This window comes from Martes martes (genome assembly GCF_963455335.1).
Source record: "Martes martes genome assembly, chromosome: 2".
Lineage (NCBI taxonomy): Eukaryota > Metazoa > Chordata > Mammalia > Carnivora > Mustelidae > Martes > Martes martes.
The window spans coordinates 205,880,597-205,904,830 of NC_137889.1; the positions used below are offsets into that span (position 1 = coordinate 205,880,597).

General features: G+C 40.2%; 1 protein-coding gene and 1 pseudogene across 2 annotated transcripts in view; both read right to left on the reverse strand.

Annotated features, from left to right (window-relative positions):
- Positions 1-5,898: 5,898 nt before the first annotated feature.
- LOC308359732 (solute carrier family 25 member 36-like) lies at positions 5,899-6,928 on the reverse strand (annotated as a pseudogene). The gene is made up of 2 exons: positions 6,532-6,928; positions 5,899-6,419 (listed from the first exon to the last, which is right to left on the reverse strand). The product of its transcript is annotated as a solute carrier family 25 member 36-like (transcript).
- A 1,502-nt stretch (positions 6,929-8,430) lies between these two features.
- The window catches only part of HPSE (heparanase), a 29,877-nt gene continuing 14,073 nt past the window's right edge, over positions 8,431-24,234 (reverse strand). The window contains exons 4-12 of the mRNA XM_080795101.1: positions 22,808-22,981; positions 21,920-22,088; positions 21,567-21,614; positions 20,754-20,847; positions 19,781-19,887; positions 18,530-18,644; positions 15,865-15,983; positions 15,108-15,254; positions 8,431-10,010 (exon numbers count right to left, since the gene is read on the reverse strand). Of these exons, the coding sequence (XP_080651227.1) occupies positions 9,851-10,010; positions 15,108-15,254; positions 15,865-15,983; positions 18,530-18,644; positions 19,781-19,887; positions 20,754-20,847; positions 21,567-21,614; positions 21,920-22,088; positions 22,808-22,981 (1,133 nt within the window). The 3' untranslated portion in view covers positions 8,431-9,850. The remainder of the gene's footprint in view (positions 10,011-15,107; positions 15,255-15,864; positions 15,984-18,529; positions 18,645-19,780; positions 19,888-20,753; positions 20,848-21,566; positions 21,615-21,919; positions 22,089-22,807; positions 22,982-24,234) is intronic.

Consider the following 24,234-nt stretch of genomic DNA (forward strand, 5'->3'; position numbering starts at 1 on the left):
GGATGAGGGAGGGAGCAGGGGGAGGGGCCGAGGGAGAAGCAGGCTCCCCACCGAGCGGGGAGCCCGACGCGGGGCTGGATGCTGGGACGCGGGGATCGGGGCCTGAGCCAGGGCAGACGCTCAACCCACCGAGCGCCCCTTAAGAGGCTTAAATGCGTGGGGAACTACTGCGTGGAGCGCGGGGTGCTCTGCACAGAGACAGATCCCGGAGCGCGGCGTCCGCAGCCGAAGTGCCGCGTGGTGACTGACGTGACGTGATAAAAAATGTTTAGGGAACCTAAAGACAATCAGTGGGGAACTTGGTCTGCTGCGTTCGTGTGTGATTTACTAGATGTAGAAGAGCTTTTAGAATGTGTTTGAAAATAATATGCAAGGTTGCCTTACTAAAGCGCCGCAGACGGGATAGACTAGCCTTGGTGGTGTCCTTTGAAAGGTCTGCGGCAACCTAAATAAATAGGTAGGTTGGATTTAACAAAGTAACCTATCCCCGCTCCAAAAGAGTTAACCTAAAAATCGGTTGAAAACTAGGGGGCTGGGGTGCCTGGGTGGCTCAGTGGGTTAAGCCTCTGCCTTCGGCTCAGGTCATGATCCCAGGGTTCTGGGATCGAGCCCCGCATCGGGCTCTCTGCTCAGCGGGGAGCCTGCTTCCCCCTCTCTCTCTGCCTGCCTTTCTGCCTACTTGTGATCTCTGTCTGTCAAATAAATACATAAAATCTTTAAAAAAACAAAACAAAACCAAAAAAAAAAACTAGGGGGCTACGTCAAATGTGTGAAAATAAAGAATAAAGTTGATTGAAATCAAGGGTGTCATAAAAAGCTACAACATTTGATAGCCATTTAATATTGTAATAATAAAAATGACAAAGAATAGAAAAGGTTTTTTAAAAATACAGTTAAATTCTTAAGTATCTAAATTTCTCCGGGGTTTTCCAACCCATGTCAGTGAAATTGAGAATGGAATAAAATTGGAAAAAGACAAGACTGAGTGTCTTATTGTTGAAAGAAACCCCAAATGTCTGACCCGGACACGGAGCAAGTAGAGGGATTATTATTATTGCTATTATGTTTTTCTAAGGCATCCACTGCCTGAGCTGGTCTACACATCCTCAGTAACGTTTTCTAAAAGATCACTAAAGATATTTACAGTTGACACTAGTTACTCATTCTATTTATTTTTAAACACTCCAGCTTTGATTTTGTATTGCACTGTCAGATAAGACAGATGGGTGTTTACAGTAGTTTTGTTGGTAATCAAAATTCTGGTTAGAAGGATAATTAGAAGATTTACCAGTCATGAGAATGAGGTGATTCAACAGCTGATGAGACACATCAGAGTTTAAAAAAAAAAAAAAAAAAAAGGAAAATGAGTGCCATTACTGAATACACCAGCTTCACAGCAGGACCCGGAATTTTCTGATACCGGGAGATGAAGTGACCCACGGGACCAAAATAAAAGACACAAATAAATTGGAACCAATATGATAAGTTGGAGGAAGTAAATGTATTTGACGAATTAAATACCAATGGAAGGGTGTGGGCTCAAAACATCTCACTGACAGGGCAAGCAAGAGCTTTCTCTAAGGAAATTTAAAACCTTGATATTAATTCATTTAATATTCATTAATATAGAGGCACCTGGATGCCTCAGTCAGTTAAGTGGCGGGCTCTTGATTTAGGCTCAGGTCATGATCTCAGGGTCCTGGGTTTGAGCCTTTGTGTGCATCTCCACACTCAGTGGAGAGTTGGCGTCAGGATTCTCTTTCTCCTTCTGCCTCCCCCAAATGAATAAATAAATCTTTTAAAATGTTCATTAATGTATAATTAGGAGCATTCCTTTCTTCATATAACTATGCCCCCAGTTTTTCAGTAATCATCTGCCATGGGTGGGAGCTCATTAGTGATACTTTTTTAAAGGATATTTTAATTTTTTAATTTTAACAATTCAAATAAAATTCAGCTAGTTAACATAAATTGAATAAATGCACATAATTTACAGCCATGTACACAAAATGCAAGAATTGCAAATCTCACATAAATGTTCAAAAGATATCATTTCTTTTTAAGTTGATTATTTAGCTATGACTAATAGATCATAATTTAATTGTTCACATATGAAGGGTATACATTCAAGTGTTTATTAACAAAAAAACTGAGTGAAACTAGAATTTTCAGTTTCTAAAAGGAGTAGCATAAAAAGCAGTGTATAGATTAACTAGAAATATAAGTGCATGATGGAGAAGAGAACAGAGTGGGCAGAAAGTTAGCACATTGTATGAAATATTTTCATATAATTAAAATTCCTTCTAATTTATATCATTCAGAAATACCTTTATTCTAAGGAATGTTTAAGTCATGATCAGTAGATAGAAAGTCTCAACTATTTTATTTATCAGCCCAAAAGGGGTCCCTCCAGTGCTAATAGTCTGGGCAGAAGAGCATGTAAACAATGAAAGACAGGCATGAGCAATGCTGGAAGAGTAAAGGATAGATCGATTACTAGCACTTAAATTCTTTAAGTTCAAATCAGTATTTTTAGTCACTTAAATCTAAAAATGCCAACATGCTTATACTCCAGTAAAAGAATAAATACTCGTTATTTTTAACACTCTGGTCCCAGTACAGTCATGCTATTCCACAACAGGCATTAGGTTTTAGGAGACAAAGGCTGGATTGAATAATCTAACAATATTCTATCCTGGTTTCAAAATTACAAATAAATTACTAGTGACCCCCATCTAGTAACGCTGGTTCCACAAAATTCATACATAATGAAAATTAAGACAAAGCTTTGGTGATAGTTGTTTTTTTTTTTTTTCCTCCTGGATTCAAAAGCTCTGTATTCCACCCACAGTCACAGGGTCGGGAATTCTCAGATCTGGACTTTGAAATTTAGTGAACTGTCTATGAGCCACTAGTACCAAAGTTCTATCTGCTGCTCTATGAGCATACTCTTTCAATATCTACTGCTTTAACTTGAGTAAGTTCAATTCAATTTCCTGATAAAATTCTGTAATAAAAGTACAGACAAATCTGAAGAGTGCTGCCAATCTCTGTACTGGAAATAAGAAGTCATCTGATAGAAAATAGATGACAAAACACAGCTTAAAAAAAATTCAATGCTTGGTGCGCCTGGGTTGCTCAGTGGATTAAAGCCTCTGCCTTCGCCTCAGGTCATGATCTCAGGGTCCTGGGAGCCTCTCTGCTCAGCGGGGAGCCTGTTTCCTCCTCTTTCTCTGCCTGCCTCTCTGCCTACTTGTGATCTCTGTCTGTCAAATAAATAAAAATAAAATCTTTAAAAAAAAATTCAATGCTTTAAGTATGTGTTTTTCTTTTTAAACATTTGCATCAATTAAAAAAATCTCCAAAGAAGTGTTTCAGAGACAAACTTTACATACAACTTTTATATACAGTTTTCTTTTTAAAATTATCTGTCATACATAAAGTAAACGATGGCAGATTGTGCTTTGAAAAAAAAAAACAAAAACTAAAATAAGCTTCATTGCTTCTTTCCAGTTGTTGCACAAAGAAACAAAATCTAAGACTCTAAGATCTTTTCTTCCAGTACCCAGAGAATACTCACTTTTAAAATCTGAATATAAGGTCAACATAAGTTTTACTTGGTAAATACAAACAGGAAAAGAATACATGTTCATCCTTGAAGGACACTTATTATGAATGTGCTAACACTAAACAATAAGATGTACCATAGCTGCTGGTTTTCATAGCATTCTTAATCATTTGTGGTGTACTGAGATCATTACCATTAGGGAGAATCTCTGTCTTACATTCAACACAATTAATGTTTACAATTCTTTGCGAGGCAAATGGCACTATATTAGGCAGTATAAATGGCACCTGAAAAGGCAGACACTATAAATGAGACTTTCTCTACAAATCTAAGTTAGAAATCCCTAGATTTTTTTTTTTTTGGCATGTTTCTCACAATAAATGTCAAAGCTAAAATTCACCATAAAAGGTACGAATAATCCCAAAGGTAATGAAACTGAATTTGCCTTTGGTCTCTAAAGAGATTGGAATATTTTTGTAATCCCAATCAAAGCACCTCAAAAGCATCCAGTTATGTTCATTATAAGGAGTTAAGAAGGTGAAGGAATTTAAGAGGCACTGTGTTTCATCGGTGATAGCAGAGAAAGCTTGCAGTGACATGCTACAATTTTCTGTGTTAGGGGCATTAGAGTGTACATAGGCACTCTATGTACAAAAACATTTATATTATTAAGGATTTCCAAACACCGTATCTAAAACCCGGAAAAATGTTTTGAACATGGTTTCTGCCTAATACATGACCAGTGTTTAAAAAAAAAATCTCAACATGGAATAATCTCCTCTCAATCCCCTCCAAAAAAAGGCCACAAAGTGCATTCACAAAGAGTCATTCTTAAAGCCATTGCACAAAATGTACAGTTCATCTATACCGAAATGAGTGCCACACTGGAGTTTAATTGTAGATGTTTTATACACCAGTATAGCAACATCCGTAAGCAAAAGTCTCTTAACAAATTAACAGCAAACGTCTTCATAAGGGCCATACATATATACATTTAGATACTAAAAGGTACAGTTAAACTCAACAGCAAAATGTAAAAGCTGTATCCTGTTAGGAAACTTAATCTAAATTAACTTGAGTCTTTCTATGATTTACCATTCAAGAAATCAGGATAACATAAATTTCTTGTCAAAAGCAGTTCATTCACAAAACTGTGATCAGTTAGAATTACTACCTGCTCAATCAGACAGCAGAGGGCCCCTCTTCTATGTTTATACTGCCCCAGATATTTATAATGTCACCTTAAAAAAAGAAACCTATTAGGGCAAAGCTGAAAATTACCATTTTCTCTACAAAATAACTGCAATCTATATTGATCTTCTGGAAATAACTTAATGCTTCAAATTTCTAATGTGAAGGCAGACAGATTCAGAAGTGGTGAATTTTTTCCACTTTAAGAAAATATCTAGGTATGATAGATGATAATTCAAGTTTGTAACTACTGAGTCACTGACTAGACAACCACATTCATTCACATATTGTAAAGTTAGGGCAGATATGAGGATGTGCCCAAGTTATTCAAACGGCCAAGAATCAACATTTCACTGGTTTCTTCTGTCCCAAACCATTACCACTGGGCTTGATATGTTAATGAACAATTTAAGTGTCCACATCATGCTCAACATCAAGCACCTGTTAGCAGTGGAAACCAAAACATTTTAAAGCTAAAAATATGCAAGATCTTTTGACATTGTTTCATTAGTTGTCAAAACTAGTGACTATTAATGCCAAATAATTAATTTTAAAATATCCCAGATCCTCTCAAGAAAATGGATAAGTAATACTAAGGGTCTCACTTATTCCTGTTATTTTACAATTTTACATGAATTACACAGAAGCCAGAGGTAAGACATTTATGACTGTCAGTACTATCTTTGGATAGTTATAATATTTATACAATTAGAAGACAGGAATATTTATACATACATATACATATATATACATATACATATAAATATTATAATATTTATACAATTAGAAGACAGGAAGCGTGCTTATGGAATACACACTGTACTCTGCCATAAATCAACAAAATGCAACTGTGTCCTGTGGACATGGTAGAGAAAATGGCAGTTTGGAGAAAGGTGTGCTTCTAAAGGCTTTTTCTTAGAGGGAGCCTAGGGTTTTTTTTTTTTTTTTTTTTTTCATATTACCGAAAAAGACCAAGTAATGTGGTTATGATTACTTTAATTCCTACAACCAAACTTCCACTTAGGTGTAGTTACATGTTCCCAAACGTTTTACTTCTGTCCACCATGCTGGCTTCGATACTGCATGGTCCACTGTAATCTCTTGGTCTTCCCTCTTTATAGGGCAGCAGCTTGAAGTTGCTATCCATCGAGAAGGCAGACCACCAGTTTAGAGGTGGCTATCATAATGGCTGTGTTTGGAATCTGTCTCACCAGATGAGTTGTTAGATCACGGTAAAGAGACTCAAACTTCTTCTTGAACAACCAAAGATAGTGTCTGAAAAAAAGATCTGTATTTTGTTCCCTCTTCACGTAGTCTTGTTCTTACAACTTCATGTGGATATGCAATAGCTGTGGCACAAGTTTTTGAGGTGGCAGCAGCATCATTCCCACAAAATCGGATGCTTCTTTCACAGACTCTTCATTTTCCATTGTAGAAGAAATCTTATATTCCAGTAGCTTTCGCTTAATGCTTTCAAAAATAACAAAATGGATAACCATCTGATAGGCCAGCATATGAAGCAGACATGCCCTATAAAATCCTCTAAGTCCATCTCTCCGATGCACTTTACGAATATCTTCAAAAGCACCCATTCGCTTTTCTCCACAGTTCCTTGCATCAAGCTGTAACCAAATCTTTACAAGCCAAATGGGGTTGGTCGCTGTGATTGCAGTAAAATGAGGTTTAAGTTAGTCCATATTTCTACAGGAAGTGAACTGTGGATGGGGAGCATGAGATGACACGGTCTCACTCTTTTCTCGGGAGAAATGTACAGTAAATGCCTGCCATTGCAGGTGAAATCATGTGCACCTGGGTAGAATCCAGATCAAATACACCGTTCAGCTTTTCCTCGCAGTTTGAGTAAGCGGCAGCAGAGTACATTGCGCTGGAAGGAGCCACCCCCACTAAATTGAGACCTAATCCTCTGAACAAGGAACAAGGACTTTCTTTCTCCAAGATCACTTTTAGGCAGTGGAGAGGTCCGGGAGACACTACATGGTTGACACTGGCTCTAGCCATGGTGTTCAACTGAACTTCAAAGATATAAAGTGTCACAGAAGATGACTGCAGCTGTGTTTTTACAACTTCCATTGGGCATGTCAGAATAGCTCCTTCTGTACCACCACATCTCCCGGCAAACAGATGCACCAGCGTGTCCCTCTGGGTCATTCTCTCTTCTGCATGTCCTTACCCTCCCGGCGGTGCTGCCGCCGAGCCGCCTCCTGCTCCAGCTGGGTGCCCTCGACCTCGGGGGGAGAGCCTCATTAGAGATAATTTCTAAAAGACCCTTTAAAGGTAACAGACAATACCTTCTGAGGTTCAAATATCATTAACTTATTCTGCGTATTAAAAATCAAAATACCTAGGCTAGTTTCAAATGTGTTCTTTGCTGTCACTAAGGAAACATCTGAGGGATTATTGCTGCTGTGTGCCAGACAGGACTCAAAGCACGAAGCATGGGGGGATACTAAGATGACTTAAGCTATTGTACCTCTTTCTTATGCGCCTAGAGTCAAGTTAGAAAGATAAAAGGGTACAATTAAAATGCTCCAGAAGTGCCATCGTCAATGTACAACCGCTAAAGGAACAAAAAATGGGACTAAAGCTCCTTAAAGGATAGGGGAATTGTGGAAACTGATGTTCGAGAAGGTCTTAATAAATGTGAAAGTTTGCCACCAAGAACAGAGAGTTAGATCAGTCTGGGTGAGGAACAGAAGACGGAGCATCACCAAAGGTACAGGGGTCTGGAAGTTCAGACCCCCAACCAACGTGGGGGCAGAAGAACAGATACTTTTTTTTTTTAAGGTTTTATTTATTTATTTGACAGAGAACATGAGCTGGGGGTGGGGGTGGGTAGTAAGAGGAGAGGGAGAAGCAGTTTCCCTGCTGAACAGGGAGTCAGATGTGTGGTGGGACTCAATGCCGGGAGCCTGAGGTCATGATCTGAGTGGAAGGCAGATGCTTAACCGACTGAGCTGGCCAGGTTCCCGGGAGAACAGAATTCTTGGCAAGAGTAAGAGTTGAGGCTGAAGAAAGAGGCAGGTGCCAGGTTATGGAGCACCTTATTGTGACAATAAGAATTGGAGAGCCATTTAAGAATTTTAAGCAAAATCAGGGAGAACAGGGACGCCTGGGTGGCTCAGTTGGTTAGGCCGCTGCCTTCGGCTCGGGTCATGATCCCAGGGTCCTGGGATCGAGTCCTGCATCGGGCTCCTTGCTCAGCAGGGAGCCTGCTTCTCTTGCTGCCTCTGCCTGCCTCTCTGCCTGCTTGTGTGTACTCTCTCTCTCTCTGGCAAATAAATAAAATCTTAAAAAATAAATAAATAAAAAATAAAATAAATAAAAAAATCAGGGAGAACAATTAAGAGATTATTATAATAATACAATGAGAAATTAGGCTTTAAATTTGTTAAGTGGCAGAGGGGACAGGGAAAAAAAATAGGACAAGACTTTGATCATGATTGAATCTACATGACAAAGGAGGAAACTGTGTGTACCTGAAGATCTCTTTTCAAGGTCAACTCTTGAGTAGGGGAGGTGGCAAGGACCTATAAAAGGTAGCAGGTGTTAGCAGTGCTAAAAGAAAATAAGGCTTGTAAATGTAGGGATCTGTAGGCTTAAGGGGTTTTTTTCAGGCTTAAGTTTTATTAAAAGAATAATCATACAATATTGAGGTTATAAAACTACTTTATTTTAAATGTGAAAATATAAAAACTGCTTATATATAAAATTTAGGGGTATTGAAACATCCAAACTCTAGGTTCTGGCTTTAGCTCCTTAGACATGTACTTAAATTTGATTGGGACAATATTCCTAGCAGGCATAAATATAAAGAGAATTATATTTCTAAAAATTAAGACACAGGTGAAAATAATTCCTTCTGTCACTGATAAAAGCACAAAACTATAGTGGTCAGTGCCATAGAATTCCCAGAACCCTCTCATTCCAAAAGATTATGAGGAGACAATTATAAAGATTTCAATGATGTTGGCAGTGACTGGGGAGAATGGCCGTGTGACCCATTCCTGACCAATAAGACATGAGGAGACATGAGGAGAGGTTTGCTGAGAGAACCTCAGGAAAGGGTTCTTCAAGTCTGTGAAGGAGAGGCAGAAAAGTTGCTCATCTCTTGCTGCCACCAGGTCTGAATGGATCCATGGAATAACTCCAGCCATCATGCCACCAGCTTCGACTGAAGCCAACACTAAATGTGGCAGAGCAGAGAGATGCAAGGGACCTGGTTCCTTGGTGACATCCTGAGCCCTCGCTACTTGAACTTCTTGTTATGTAGGTTTATAAAAGTCCTGATGTTCTAAGCCATTTGCATCTGCTCCTTGCAGCCAAAAGTTTCCCAACTAAAACAAGAACTAAAGGTAGATTAAAAGTAAACATTAACAGGCGGCTATAATGTATTGAGTTACATTTTCTCTTCCTGGCAAATCAATTTCATTTACAGTCACTGTAAAATTTCACTTGATGTTTACATAATCCAGTCCCTCTGAATTGTAGTTAGTTTTTTTTTTTTTTTTTGTACTATCACTTCTAACTGTCTGTTGTGTCTCACAGTATTGTCAACAAAGAACGGAGAGAAGAGAAGCAGCAGCTGAATTTTAGGTAGTAGGATTTTAGTAGAATGTTTAGGCAAAAGAGACTGTCTCTCATTTATGGACAATTTGAAGATTGTAGCAGTAAACTCTTCCCATAGAGACAACGTACAGAATAAGGAATTCTGCAATCTTTTAATAACTGTTTTTAAAGATAAGAACAACTAAGCACTTTCTTAAAATTAATCATATAGCCTTCACTTACTTGCCTTCTGGCTGTATTGGGAGCGTCCATATACCTTTTTAATGCCCTTAAATAAAAATAGAACACGCAAAGCACTAAGCAAGTGTTTGGCACAAGGTGTCATTAGCAGTGGTCTACTTGGAACAAAGGGCCATGCACGGAGAGTGTCCCAGGGTCTGTGGAGCTCCCACCAGCTGATTGTCAGGCACCTCCTTGCCTTCCTGTAGCTTGGGTTCTGCTTTCCTCTCACCAATAAATACACTCGAAAAGTTCTATCTCAGGGCTAGTGTATGCCTTTCATTTTCAGAGGCAAGCAGTAACTTTGGCATTTCTTATCACAAAAAATCCATAAGAGAAAGCTGGCAAGCCCAGTGAACTTCCTGGACGGAGAGCTTTTTCTGTCAGAGCCGGGAGGGTGTGACCATCCACCATCCTCAGAGTTCGGCCATTGAGCTGGACAGATCTGCAAAGGGGAGAGACACACCCAAGTTAGGCCGGTTATGGGAGCTCCACCTTCTCTACAAAAGTCCTGATGTCTTTTTAAGACCAAAAAAATGTGTGATAGCTTATATTATAGAACTCGTGCTTCACTGCTATATCGGGTAAATATTTGACCCAGATGATCTCTAAGCTACACGGGGAGAGCTGAGTCATTGTGACAGAGACCATATGGCCTGCAAAGCCTGAAATACTGACTGGCTGGCCCATTACAGAAAATGGCACACACAGAATCTATAGGAGGAACTATGACGGAGGTACGAAAAAAATAAACTTGATGTAACTTCTGGATTTGTGGCAGTTTTATCTGATGGTAAATAACAGGAAAACTTCCTGTAAAAGGCAAATAGAGATTCAGAACGGAAGTAAATTTCACAAATTTAACATTAAAGATGGCAATGAAATTTCCTCCTCATAACTGTGTCCCTAAACCCTCTAACTCCCCATTCCCTGGGGTGATATGCATTCATTTGCATAGCTTATGTTGTTAAGATATTTTGGAAGATTGCATATTGCTGGAGTGAAACAAAAATAATTGTTTCACTAAACCACAGATTCCAAAAAAATGTATGTTTTCTTTGAATTCAAATTCAAAACTGAGTCCAAAAAATGTGAAAAATATTTTAAGGACAAGTGTTATTTTTGTGCATATTTATTATTATTTAAATCAAATTAATACATGCTCACAGAAATAAATCCAATACAAACACGGGCTTATAAAGAAAACTGTTGGGACGCCTGGGTGGCTCAGTTGGTTAAGCGGCTGCCTTCGGCTCAGGTCATGATCCCAGGGTACTGGGATCAAGTCCCACATTGGGCTCCTTGCTCAGCAGGGAGCCTGCTTCTCCCTCTGCCTCTGCCTGCCTCTCTGTCTGCCTGTGCTTGCTCACTCTGGGGAAAAAAAAAAAAATCTTAAAAAAAAAAAAAAAGAAAACTGTTAGTCTGCTTTTAGTTCCACTGTAGTTAATCCCATAATTCTAAATGATGCTTACATCTCTATGATCTTTTTCTCAAGTGCTTTTTACATAACGAAAAAATTTTATTGTTGAAAATTGGTTAATGTCAGACTTATAGGTATGTCATATACGTAATACATGTGTACTTGTAGATCACTTACAGGAGTGCCTTGCATATAGCGAGTACTGCAAAAGTATTATCTGTCATTATCATTATTCTGACAAATAAAACAAAAGTAACCTGCTAATTCATCATGACCATTTTTAATATTTTGATATATATATTCCTTCATCTCTCTTCATCTCTTTTATGTATATATACTCATATTTTCATTTAAACAAGAACAGGCATACAGTACATGGTCTCTTAAAACTTGATTCTTTTTCCCTGAGCACATCCTAATATTTGCTCACATACCCCCACTGCATCACTTTAACAGCTGGCTGTACAGGATCCCGTTGTGTGAGCGTATTAGGATAGTAATTGTCTAGTGTTAGACATTTGGTTGTTTCCAATTTAGAATTATTTTAATTCTCATCTTTAAAAATCTCTCAAACTCTATCTTCACTAAGTATCAGTCCGCAGAAAAACTGGTTTCCATTTAACCTTGGTTAGCTGCCCAGCTCTGGGCTCTGTGCTTGCAGATGGAAGAGGATAAACATGATTGTGCCAGGGCCGATGAAGCCCGCCCTGCATTTACACTCGGTGCACTCGTGCGTGAGTTGTTTTAGTGCCTACATCACACCCATTTTTAGAAGGGATGGGGAAAGACAGACCATGACCATCATCAGGAAACCACAAACAAAAATAGGCCTTGAAAATACGTCTAAATGCCAGTAGTCAGAGCTGTTCTGCACACATTTTGAGACCCATTTTCAAGGGTACATAAAAAAGTTGCAGGGGAAAAAAGAAAGCTGCAGGAATGCTTTAGGACAGGCCACAGAGCTTAAAGGTAATCTCATCATTGTCCATCAACAGTGTTTAGGGTTCAGATGATGAAATACGGGCAAGATAATACACAAGACCATCTGGCAACATGTTCAATCAACTGTAAAAGTAGCTAAAGGTAGTATCAATACACTGAGAATAAGCTTAAAGCAGTGGATTATTTCTGTGTTGGGCTGGGTAAATCGGTAGGATTTTCTCGAGGGTAGTATCTTGTTTCGTATTTTGAAGTTAGTAACATGGTGACAAGGAATAGTAGACATGTTTGCCAAGTTTCAGATGAAACAGAGCTGAAAGGAATTAGCAAAATTTTGCTGGGCAAAATTTATCTGAGATAAATATAAAATACTGCTTTTATGTTAAAGATATATTCCCTCAAATATTTACTAAACGCTTACTACGCAGGACCTTCTGTAGACACTACACAAGTTGTTCAACTAAACACAATTTTTAAAAAAGATCATTTTTTAACCCTCTGAGGTCATTAGAATGAGCAAGTGTGCAGATGAACACTCAGCAAACTAATCTGGGTTACTTTTGCAACATTTTATTTTATTTTAATTAATTTTTTTAAAGATTTTTTTTTAGTTTAACAGAGAGAGAGATCACAAGTAGGCAGAGAGGCAGGCAGAGAGAGAGGGAGAAGCAGGCCCCCCGCTGAGCAGGGATCCTGACACGGGGCCGATCCCAGGACCCCGAGACCACGACCCAAGCCGAAGGCAGAGGCCCAACCCACTGAGCCACCCAGGCACCCCTATTTTATTTTTTTACAACACTTTAAAAGAGAGAAAAGTATAAGTGATATATCCTCATTAAAGAGAACTTGAGGTAATAAAACATTATCCACAATTTCACCAATTTTCCATTATTAAGCATGAAATATGTGACCAGAATGCAATGGGCTCTGATAAATACAGCAAAGAGAAGAATCATTGAAGAAATTGGGCACATTAAGTCTGGAGAGAACAATCTAATCATCCTGCAGACACTGGAGCTATTCTGGAGAAAATTAGGTATTTGGCATTGTTCTCATTAAGGGTAGCAAACTCAAGTGCCCGCAAGAGCCAAGTAATTTATATGTGCAAGTGCAGTAGGACAAGGTCACAGAGATAACAGGGTCATGGCGGGACTAAGGAGAACCTGTCTAAACTAAACAACCACAATTCAACTCCATCTGTTTGGGAATACAAGCCCAGAGTTCCTAGAATATCTGTTTTAAAAATTTTTTTAATGATTTGCATATTTATTTGGGGGGGGAAGAGACAAAGGGAGAGGGGGAGAGAGAATCCCAAGCAGACGCCCTGCTGACTGTGGAGCCTGACACGGGGCTTCAACTCAGGACCCCAGAACCTGACCTGAGCCTAAACCAAGAGTCAGATGTTTAACTGACAGCCAGCCACTCAGGTGCCCCTAGAATATCTGTTTTTATTTTTATTTATTTAGTTTTAAAAGATTTTATTTATTTGTCCGAGAGAGAGAGAGAGAGAGAGAGAGAAAGAGAGCGAGCGAGCACAGGCAGATAGAGTGGCAGGCAGAGAGAGAGAGAAGCAGGCTCCCTGCTGAGCAAGGAGCCGGATATGGGACTCGATCCCAGGATGCTGGGATCATGACCTGAGCCGAAGGCAGCTGCTTCACCAACTGAGCCACCCAGGTGTCCCTAGAATATCTGTTTTTAAAGAAAAGCTAGAAATCCAGACATTTTCTTCGTTATCAATTTTTAAATATTGACGACTTAGTAAAGATAAAAATTAGCCTTGAGTGCATGCCAACCTCCCCTACCCCCCAAAAAGGAAAAAAGCCCTCTAAACCCACTTGTGCACAGGCATGAGGCATAGTTTCTGACCTCTGCTCTCAAGGACAGAACTAAAAATGGCAGACGAAAGGCAGAGAGAGACGTTCCCCTTGCCAGAGAGGACGGCTGCTGGGAGAGCAGATCAAGCCTGATCCAGCCAAGAATCAAGCAGAGCTGAATGGCCTGAATGCCTCATCTAAGGTTGGACTAAAATATCTAACACTCTTCCAACTCTACAACTATTATTCTGTGACTTCAGCATTAGATGCAAAAGTACCCACTTTAAAAAGTCAGAACCCAAATAGAAAAAAAATGTGTTAACCAAATATGCATTATTTACATTAGGGGAAGAAAAGGTTTAAATGGCAGGAAAATGGATAAGTAAACCATGGTATTTTATAACACATGCAGCCCATTAAAGATGTCTACAAAGGCTATGTATGGAAGGACATTTGTGGGTGCCCCTCTTTCCCTTTAGAGGTTGTATGATTACAGTTGTAGTCAAATGAAGCCCAGGGAAGACATAAGGTTCCAATGTTAATTATGTTTGCAGAATATAGGTCTTTGGGGAAAGCAAGCTTACTATTCTTTTTCAGGTTCTGATGCTAATTATCACTGAAAACCTCACTCAGCAGTTGCAAAGATGGGAGAGGATGGTGAGAATTTTGTAAACTTAATTTTTTATGCTCTAGTGTGAGAATAGTCATGATGAAAAACATTCCTTCCAACACGCATTGGGCAGAATCTTAAAACGTTTGTGGTGCCTGACTCTTCAAGGCTCATGGTCATTTTGGGGTGTTCTGTTGAATATGGTCTTTTATAAGACATATCCAATGGCTGGCTTTTAAAAACTAAAATGTGCTACAACCGACTTCAAATAATCCACTGAAAAGCTACATTTCTGGACATTTTTTTCTTTCTTTCTCTAACCAGATAAAAACACTACCGTCACACTGTAAGAGAGTCACACTCCACTCACGTGGTGTAATATGTATACTGACCCCACACCCTTAGTAGCAATTAAAACATAGGTATATTTTGCTTTAGTGACTGCGTTACCGAGAATTGTAAGTTTTTGTAGAGGAGATAATCTAAATGCCTTGAGGGCATCTTGACCTATCAAATTGTTTCGAAATGCACGCTATTCCCTAAGATAACTGCTAATTTGTGTTCATATCCTCCTGCTTTGGACTCTGGGTGAGTTACATGTGTACTGATAAATATTCATAGATAAACTTCCTGAATATTAGGAATTGTTAGAACTTGAAATAGTTGACTTTTTTTTTCCCTCCCTTGCAACACCCTCTATTCTGATAAATACCGATCCGTTTGGTGAAAAGTTTGAAATGAGAAAGGAAAACTACTCACTTGGAAAGCAATCCATCAGGGCCTAAAGGGCTCATGAGATATTTGTCCACCGGTTTGTCGAACAGATGACGGGGCAACTGTAAGCGTTTGGTGACGTTATGGAGGTTTAAGGCGTACAGAGTTAGATCTCCTTCTTTATACCTTGGGCTAAAAGCAAATAGATTACTTCCTAAAAATATTTATCTAACTTAAGCAATTATGAACTCAATTAGAAACATAATCATGGATACTAAGTATTAGTCTCTGTAATGATGCTGGGCCTTCTTTTTATCCTTCCTTTCATGATTACGGTAGAAAGCTAACGTGGGCCTATTTGAACACACGATTGAAACTGCTGCCCCTCATGCTACCATTTTCTGGGTGAGAACATTCTGAGGTCTTTGCTGCTTTGTCAGGCTGAGTTGCTAGGAAGCTAGTCAGCCCAACCCTAATCAAACCTAGGGAGGTTAAAAATAAACAACAAATTTTGTGGGTTCCTAGGAATTCAAATTATAAGCCATGTAAATAGGAGCTTTTCCTAGCCTTACGATAAAACTAAAACAAGAAAGAAAATTAGATCTATGGACACTTTTCAGAATTTCCATCCAAACCATTCTCCTACTTCCTGGTGGGTCCTCAGTATTTCAAGAGTTCCCACTCACCAGAAATCATGGGTGGCTTTATTTTGACTAGAATTATTATTTTAGTATCATCCTATCAGGAAGAGCATTATTACTGAAAGAAACGTTAAGTGGTAAAGGGTGTGTCACACACTTACTGGTTGACATTGGTGCAATGAAGGTATACTCGAAGTTTACTTCTGTCTGGACCTTTCACACTTGCCATAAACACGTTGGTGCCCACCAATTTCTTGAACAGAAGAGATAGCCAATAATCCTAGTTGTGGTGGTTGGGTAGAGAAGGAATAAAAATAGATTTTTTAAAAAAAGATTTTGTTTATTTATTTGTCAGAGAGAGAGAGAGAGAGCGTGCACAAGAAGGGGGAGTGTCACAGGGAGAAGCAGGCTCCCCACTGAGCAAGGAGCCCAATGCGGGACTTAATCCCAGGTCCCTGTGATCCTGAGCCAAAGGCAGATGTTTACCCCCAACCGACTGAGCCACCCAGACACCCTCCAAAATAGACCTTTACTTAAATATCTTTATTTAACAAAAATAGCATGAGCAAATAGTTAATCCTACAAAGACTGTGTCTATTATCCTAGAGTATTTAAATGACTATATCTTTTTGATCCAGGTTCCCACCATGAACCTGAAGGCAGTTTCTTGTTTGCTACTTTTTATCATTGGAGGACTATATCTGCACAATTCAGAGGGCCATGACCACTAGGATATATACCTCAAGAATGTAATTCATTGGGGCACCTGGGTGGCTCAGTGGGTTAAGCCTCTGCCTTTGGCTCAGGTCGTGATTTCAGGGTCCTGGGATCGAGCCCTGCATCGGGCTCTCTGCTCGGCGGGGAGCCTGCTTCCCCCTCTCTGCCTGCCTCTCTGCCTACTTGTGGTCTCTCTCTGTCAAATAAATAAATAAAATCTTAAAAAAAAAGAATAATTCATTGCTGAAGGAGTTTAAATATTCTTTATTGTCTATCATCCAAGAATTCAAAGCAAAGCTCAAAGCAGAACTTTTAGATATACACATGTACACACACACACACACACAAAGGCAAGTCTTTGTCTACCAGTTTAAGAGATTAAAATAATTTCCGTTTTTTAAGATTTTTAAAAAATTTTAAGTAATCTCTACACCCAACATGGGGCTCGAACGTCACACGCTCCATCAACGGAGTCAGCCAGGCAGCTTTAAAATAACTTTAGAACTTTAGAAGCCCCCTTCCTAAGTAAAGTAATGGATGAGGCAATGGTCATTACTGGCTATCAAGATAAAAAAAAAACAGAGAGAGGGAGAGAGGGAGAGCGAGAGAGGGACAACCAGACATTACGTGCCTCTTGTGGGAAGCATGTGACATCTCCTGTGAAGAATTATTGCAAACCAAAACAAAAACCAAAAATCTGAATGAGCTCAAGCTTCTAGGTCTAACTGCCAGTTTACAAGAAACAGAGGAACTTGCTAAAGGATACCACGAGAATGAATTTAGCAAAATCCAGAATGTGGGAAACACTATAGAAAAGATTACCTTTCTTTAATTAGCAAATTCCACAGGACAGAAAAGGGGATGGGAGGGGAAACTTGCAAACCAACAGACTTAAGAGATATTTCAGTCAAATGCAACATATGGGCCTTGTTTGTATTCTGATGTGAACGAGCCCACGACTAAAAACACTTGAGACGATAAGGAAAATGTGCAACACCCACTCACTAAACATTCCGTGATACTGAGAGTTGAGTGTGAGTACTGTACAGTAGGATAATATCTTATGTTTGTGTAAAGGAGATACACACTGACTTATTTCGGATACGGTGATACAGCTGAGATTAGCTTGAAAGTGATGCAGTGGCTGGGAGGTGGGGAGTGGGGAGGACTAGAGATTAAACACGAGTGGAGATTTATATGCTTTTCTCTTTACTTTGAAACTTTCCATAATAAAAATTGTGTGTCTGGTTTTTTTTTTTGTTTTTTGTTTTTTTTTTTTTTAAGAACGCTACTCAGTTTATACCCCAAATCTTCCTTCTTCCGCTGAGGAAATGTAGACTCAACAGGGCAATCACATTTTGTTTCTCTGCTTACGTTCAAATTTTTCGTTCACTGGAGAGGAGTAGAATGAATTAAGTGTTTACAAAGGAGATCTAACTTCAGTGTGGTTTGGCGACTGTTAGAGTGGGAAGCATTCAGGCCTCAGAGCTAGGATTTGCCTGGGATTCTAGAGTAACATGGGACAGTTGTGTGACCTCCCCTTGACCAACCTTGTCTCAGTTTGAACTTCCTCATCTGAAAAATGGATCTAAGACACTGCCTTGCCAGCTTCCAGGACGGCTATGCAAATCAAACGAGAAAAGACCTGTAGAGGGCCTGGGTGTCTCATTCAGGTGGGCGTCTGACTCTTGATTTCAGCCCAGGTCATGATCTCAGGGTCGTGAGACAGAGCCCGCCTCAGCTCCTCGCTCAATGTGGAGTCTGCCCAAGATTCTCCCTCTCCCTCTGCTCCTTCCCCTTCCATGCCCGCGCCCTCTCAAATAAATAAATAAATGAAGTCTTTAATAAAATAAAATTAAATTGAATTTTAAAATTCCATACTACATCCCAAGTGGCCCAAATTAAAAACACTATCCTGCCTCTCAGTTTCTTCTTTTGGGACACACAAGTATGAAAACCGATGGTCACTAAGGTTTCCTCCAATTCGTCATTCCGCGGATTGGCTACCCGCTGAATTACCCAAAGGACTGACTGTTCCTGGGGGTTGGTACCAGGGGTGCTCGGTGTACTCCAGGCTATCGCGGCAATGGGGAGACGACGGTTACTTACAGGGAGAGGTTCGAAGTTTTCATCCACTAAGTGGTAGTTTCCAGCCCCGAAGAGCACTTGCCTCATCACCACTTCTATGCCCATCCTGGCCGACAGGCCCAGTTTATCCAGCCACCTGGAACAGAGTGCGGCCCAGCTCGCTTCAGGTTTGGAAACCAAAAAAACTCAGTTCTAATTACACGCTATTCTGAAGATTCATCTATGTGGGAGGAATTGACAGGAAGTCAGAAAAGTGCTAATAATTATAAACAAGCCATTCCAATGAAATGGAGACTGCCCTTCCCCTCGCATGTTGCCACACCTGAGCATGATAGCAAACCCTAGAATACTATTAATATGCCACAGGAGTTTCTTTCAGGGTAAGAAAACATCTGCAAAGCAGAGTGGACAAATTCTCACCCTACAGGTGAGAATTCACTGACTCTCCATCTTGCCGGATACTCTCCCCACCTCCCCACTCCCAGGCCCACGTGAGGAAAAAAATGTTGAAGAAGAAAAGGCAGCTTGTAGTCACCAGGAGTAAAACATAAAGCAAGTAGAATCACACCTAGACTTTCATGACTATCTCCTTGCACACCCTCCATCTTCGGCTAACAGCAAGACAAACATCTTGATTCTTAACTCTCCTCCTCATGGCCCCAAGAGATAAAAGGATTTGTTCTTTATTCTGGATTCACAGGAATGAGGTTAGGAGGGGAACAAGAAAAAGTCTCTGTGTGAGGATATAGAACTACTGATTAAGACCGTTTATCGAGTTAAGGAATGTGAGTAAACCAGTTGTTTAAAGGCATCAAGTTTGTGGTGGCTGGATGATGAGGGTGATTTAGTTAAGTCTTCAAACTCACTGGTGGCTCCCCTGGGGTGACCTCACACTTCAGACTCTAAGCGCCTTGGGAATCTGTGAAGAGAGCTACAGGTACACTAAGGATCCCTCTCAGACTCAAACCTCGAGAGGCACTCTGACGATCCCTCTCAGAGGATGGAACCCTTGGCGTATTTATGGGCCATAATTAAGGAACAGCACTTCTACAGCAATTCATTCATACAGTGATTAATTTGGGACACCCGTTCGAGATGTCCAACAAACATGAGCAAACATGTTATTGCAAAATCTGGCATGAGTTATGGGTCTCAGCCATAGAAACCGTCTTGGATCAGCTTTTTGGCTGATGAGCTGCTCCAGCAGAAGCTGTTTGATAAAGGGCCGGGAGGACGTCGCAGCCTGTCCCGCGGTGGTACCGATGCACTCACATGAAGCCGGCCGCAAAGGTGTTGGACAGCAAGGGCGCCCCCCCGCCGTACGCAGAGCTCGTTTCTCCTAACCAAACCTTCTTGTGGGGTCGGGTCTCCTCAACAACCTGTGGACAGGAGAGTCCCCGTTATATCTGCGAACAAGCCGGCCAGCTGTGGTGCTGCAGATTAATGACGTTCAAAACCTTGTATTCCCAGACCGAGCTGTCCAATACGGTTACAGAACATGTTTGTGGGCACTCAGGTCTCGGGCAGTTTACTTTTATTAGAATACTCAGTGTGGAAGGAGTTTAAATCATCCCCTTCCTATGGCCTTGGAGAGTTAATTCTACCAAAGGGCTACTGGAAGTGTTTTTAATGTTTGATCAATACACATGGGTGAGGCCTGATGCTCAGGGGACTGAAGGTGAGTGAGTCAAGGAAAACATAGAACCGTGTCTACGGATGGAACGAAGAATCGGCGAGACCGCGGAATAAAAAGTGGCTTCATGGATGTCCCTCCTCATCCGTGGTTTGGCCTTCGGCAGTATCTGTCACCTGTGGTCAGCTGTGGTCTGGAGGCAGATGGCCCTCCTTCCGACCTATCACCAGGAGGTCACTGGTAGCCTAAGGCCATGTCACAATACGTCTGTCGTGCGTCTCACTTCCTCGCATCACGGAGGCATCTTCTCATCTCACATGTCCCAAGAAGAGTGAGTGCAGTACAATAAGGTGTTTGGAGAGAGACCATATTCACGTAACTTCCATTATAGTATATTATTAAAATTGTTCTGTTTTATTACTATTGTTGTTAATCTCTTACTGTGCCTAATTTATAAATCAAAGTTTATCATAGGAAGGTACCTGTAGGAAAGAGTATTTATAGGGTTTGATATTATCTGTGGTTCCTGGCATCCGCTGAGGGTCTTGGGCCATATCCCCTAGAGATAATGGATCACTCTCCTTTAGGGAAAAAAAAAAAAAAAGCTGTTACCTGGAAAATTTTTTGCACAGATGAAGTAAAAGTGTCCAGCACATCAGGGTTTAGGAAATCTTCTTTGGTAGCAATTCGTCCATTCACGTAGTAGCTAAGTCATTCAGAAAATATTCAGAACAAAATAGCAAACCGTGCTTCCCGCTCTTCAGTTAACCGGCTCTCTGGCTCTCCCTCCGACCTCTCCCCACCCCGCTGGTACACGCATGAGTATCTTTAAAAGGCAGCAATTCCAGCAAGAGGAGACCAAGATGGAAGAGGAGCAGTTATTATTTCCGTTTTTTAAAAGATTTTATTTATCTATTTGACAGAGAGAGGGGGAAAGAGAGTGCAAGCAAGGGGTGAAGCAGGTAGAAGGGAGAAGCAGGCTCCCCGCTGAGCAGAGAACCAGACGTGGGCTGGATCCCAGAACCCCGGGATCCTGACCTGAGCCGAAGGCAGAGGCTTAGCGGACTGAACCCCCCCCCACCCGCCCCGCCGGCGCCCCTCAGTTATTCCTCTTGAAAAGACTGGAGGTGCAGGTGCTTGTAGGCTACCTGTCCTTCGGCAAGCACATTGATTTTAGCTACTTATCCGCTTCATGATTTCAATGATAGTGTGCCTTGATCTTATAGAAACCACCACATTATTTAAAATAAAGTTTAAATTTTTGTTTTACTAATATTAAAAGACTAGTACAGTGTTGCTTGAGAGATTATTTGTTTCTTACTTGAACTATGTCAATTAGCAGTTAAATGGAAATAATTTTTTGAAGCTAAGTAGTAAGTAAAACTAGCACTAGCTTCATAGCGTAAGAGCAGGAGATGTACTTACTGGTGCCATGTGACCGAGTCAATCACTTCTCCCCCAGCCTTCAGGAAACTAGAAGAAAAAGTCTATTATGACCTTTACTTAATCTTCATATGCACAGGGTTTTATTTCCTAGAAATGGGCTGGTTACTGCCTTAGCTTCAGGCAAACACAAACTTCCTAACTCTGATACAAATTGTATTGTAGGTTCCACTGGCCCTCGGATCCTTGGTATTCAGAGCCTGTCAATGTCTCCTCTTTTGGGAAAACATCTGCTTTGGTGCAAATGGTTTAATAAGAGGCAGGCTATTGAAAATTCTCCACCAGAGAGAAATACTATTTTTACAAAGAGTAGTTCTGCTTTCTCTAGTTCCTACCTCCTCAGTATCTTGACAGTCTTTCCTCGGGGCTGGCCAACATCAGGACCATAGAGATTTGAAGTTTTGAAAGTGGTTTTTTCTAGAAGTTTATGCAACTTGACAAAATCTTCTCCTAACTGCAATCCATCGATGAAAATACCAGCCTTCTTGCGGAAACTGTTAGGTTCTGAAAGACAGCAGTTCTCAAGGTAGTCACGTACCTAAGAATTTTGTATTTGAAAACAAACTTAAAATGGCATATAAAAGCACAAAAACATTTCCCAGTTACAAAAACTTAGAATTCAAAGGCAAGGGGCTCCTGGGTGGCTCAGTCCTTGAGCATGTGCCTTCAGCTCAGGGCATGATCCCGGGGTCCTGGGATCATGCCCCGAATCAGGCTCCCTACTCAGTGGGAAGCCTGCTTCTCCCTCTCCCACTCCTCCTACCTGTGTTGCTTCTCTCACTGTCAAATAAATAAGTAAATAAAATCTTAAAAAAAAAAGAATTCAAAGGCAAGAAAAGGAAAACCCTGCATTATGAAAAAGATATTTCAGTTAAACACAAATGCAATTGACATTACTAAAGTGTGAGGGAGTATTACAACTTATTATTAACTTATTATTATTATTAAACTTACTATTAAACTAATGGATACTTGGGGAATAGTCTATATCCAACCAGTTGTCTTCAGCACAAGCATAACTTAAACTAGGATTCACAATAGGTTCCAGGATATATAAAGGAGTGTTCTGCCATAAGCAATTCCAAAAATTGCGTTGTTGAGCACTGCTGCAAGTGTGCCGAGCCAAAAGTATATTTGATAATATTTAAAATAATGTCATAAATAGGAACAACTAAGCCAAAGGGGAATCTCCTTGCTAATAAAATGTTCCTGGGGGCACTTACCATTGCCTAGTTCCCAAGAAATGTTATAATTCTTGGAAGAGCAATAGGCCAGGAGCAACTGAGCGTTAGAACTGTTCCACTGCAAATCTGCTGTTCGTAGTAAAGCGTTTAGCCCAAAGATCAAGTCCAGTCCTGAGCAGTTTGCAAAAGAATACAGCATATCCACGGAGCTTTCTAGAAGAAAAATATTGCAATTTAATGGCTGGGTCAGCACTACAATATTGAAGGCCTCTAGATTTGTTCTCCAGCGAAATTACTATTTTGGTTGTTAAACTGAAGGAATTATAGTCCTAATGAGTGACGACTATAATTATAAATACGAGACAAAAATTGGACAGGCAAATTAAATAATTAAAAATCAATAGGACTTCATTTACTTCAACTGTTGATTCAACTTTCCATGCTGAACCATGTGAAGTATCAGAAACTTTGGTCTGGCCCTCACGTTTTGTTCAAATGACCTCAGAGGAACTCAAGCCCAGGCCAGACAGTCAGTCATTAGTCAACATAAGCCACACTGTTCATAACTGAAACATCTCTGCTCACAAACTCAGTCACAAAATATTTTGGTAAGTTTAACTATATTTAAAACATTTTTTTGGAAAATTCATGTATTAGGTTTATTAATCTTAAATAAGTAAAATTTGACATTAAAAAATTGGCCTAGGGCAACAGATCTGTGGTTTCCAAACTACGTGCCAAGACATCCTGGCAAGCCTCAAGAAATTTGCCACACAGCTGTCAGATTTAGCAAATGAAAATACAGACAACTAGTTAAGTTTGGGCTTCAGATAAAAGAGGAATAATTTTTACTCTATGTCTATGCAATATTGGAGAAATACTTACAGTAAAAAAAGTTAGTTTTTCTGAAATTCAAACTCAACCAAGCAGCTTATTCACACAGGCACCACAGGATCCTTTAGATGCGCAAGGGAAACATCAACTTTGTTGGACACAACAAGAACTATTACTAGTAGGTTCTTGGACCTAACAACTTAATAATTGAAACTCTTAGGTATTTACATGGGGCTAGGTAAGATAAATTTAAAATTAAAAAAATTAAAAAAAATTAGAGTCACTTAAGTGCCATAAAGATTTGGGAACTTTTGAACTCAGCTTTTCTAACCGTCAGCTAGTCTAAAGTCACTACTGAGGGTGGCTACGATGTCCGTTTGAATATCATCTTCAAGTTGGGTATCATATGCACAATAAGCCTGTAATTTTCATGTATACTTAGAGTTATTTGTTTACTGGAGATCCACTCTTGAGCTCTCTTCGTTTAAAACAATCTAAGTGAGTTACTGGGCAAGCGTAGTAGAGCGACCCTCAGTGTAATATTGCCGGTGGAGGCTGGCAGGCAGGAACATCCCTCGCGAGTCGTTTGACGTGTGTTAGTTGTGTGCTGTGTCACCCACTTCTGCAGAGCC